This window comes from Pteropus vampyrus, unplaced genomic scaffold (assembly GCF_000151845.1).
Source record: "Pteropus vampyrus isolate Shadow unplaced genomic scaffold, Pvam_2.0 Scaffold36, whole genome shotgun sequence".
Classification (NCBI taxonomy): Eukaryota; Metazoa; Chordata; class Mammalia; order Chiroptera; family Pteropodidae; genus Pteropus; species Pteropus vampyrus.
Genome location: NW_011888817.1, coordinates 488,975 through 490,440, shown reverse-complemented (window position 1 = coordinate 490,440; position 1,466 = coordinate 488,975). Strand labels below are relative to the sequence as shown.

The 1,466-nt window shown below is 52.0% G+C and overlaps 1 protein-coding gene across 1 annotated transcript in view; it reads left to right on the top strand.

Annotated features, from left to right (window-relative positions):
* Positions 1-1,259, top strand: part of PLA2G2A (phospholipase A2 group IIA) — a 5,664-nt gene extending 4,405 nt beyond the window's left edge. Inside the window, exon 4 of the mRNA XM_011358014.1 lies at positions 1,120-1,259. Within this exon, the coding sequence (XP_011356316.1) occupies positions 1,120-1,259 (140 nt within the window). The remainder of the gene's footprint in view (positions 1-1,119) is intronic.
* Positions 1,260-1,466: the final 207 nt, after the last annotated feature.

Here is a 1,466-nt window from a genome sequence, read left to right as displayed (position 1 = left end):
GTCCAGGAGCTGACAAAGAGGTGATTAACAGCAGCCACTTTAACAGAGGGGTCTCCGGGATAAGGGCTGAAAAGCCACCTTGGATTTAGAGGTAGAAAGACCCCTGAGGACCTCAGTGCGGGCTGTTCACATGCAGTGTGAGGGCAAAGCCAGATCAGAGTGGGTTGGGGAGTGAGCAGGAAGTGAAGCTGAGACAGTTAAGTGTAGACACCATTCCAGAGAAAGTCTGACTCTGAAGGGGAGGGGAGAACTGGGTGGTCACTGCATGGGTTTGCCCAGTGCCCAGAGACAGCAGATCCACCGTGGGATTCGGAGAAAGCACAGGCTCTCACCCAACAGCCTGCGTTCTTTGAGATGGGAAGTTATTTCTCTCTATCGTGACCTCTCTGTAGGGTCATGTTTCTTTAGCAGGCTTTGGGTTATAAGCAATAAGACGCCCAGCTAAGAGAGGCTCGGATACTGGGGAAGTCTGACTCTCGCATAACAGAAGTCTGGAAGAGGGCAGTGCTAGGGCTAGAGCAGCTTCTCCACTGCGGCGTCAAGGACCCAGCCTTCTCCCAATCTGCTCTGCCGTGTCGGCAATGTGATACCAAGACGCATGCTGCAGCTCCAAGCCTCATGGCCTCATCCTGAAAAAGAGGCTTTCCTTTAGGAGGAAATTAATCCTTCCCAAAGGCCCCAGGTGACTTCCCTTTCTGGAGCACTGGCCATGTGCACAAGGTCAGGTGCAACCAGAGACCCATCATTGCAAAGGTGAAAGGGATGACCATGACTGGCTCACACCAATCATGACCCATCCCCAGGCCCCAGGGGCTGGAGCTTTGCACCTGGACGCATCTGTTAACAAGAAGAAAGAAACAGTGGCTGTCAGGAAGGCGTTTCACAGAGTCTCCTGGTGCTTGGCTGCTGGCGTCCCCATCAGACTGGGTCCTGCCTTCCCAAGGACAGAAGAAACTCTGTCTCTTCATAAGTCAGAAACACTTGAAGCATAGGTGCTTGTCTCAGACTAGAAGTTTCTGGAGGACAGGGACTGTGCCTTCTACCCCAAGGTTCCCACGAAGAGCCATAGACTATTAACAACCCCCACCCCATTCAGTGTTTATTTTCTTGTGATTTCAGCAAAACAGGACTATGGTAGGAGACAACTGTGTCAATGTGATAAAGTGGCTGCCTTCTGTTTTGCAAGAAACCAGAAAACCTATAATAAAAAGTATCAATACTACAATAAGCAGTGCACTGGGAAGGCCCTCAGGTGCTGAGAGTCCCCTAACCCTGGAAGCCTCACCACACCACGCAATGCTGAATTTCCTTCTCTAGCTCCTCCCCACCGGCAATGAAGGAAACACCCCTCGCCCATCCTAGAGACAAGCCAGGAACTCTTTGATCCCCAGATAGAAGGCTTCTACCCAGAATGAGAAGCCCTGGGCGTGCATGCCTGGCCCCTTTTCCCCCTCCTCCTTGGGCAG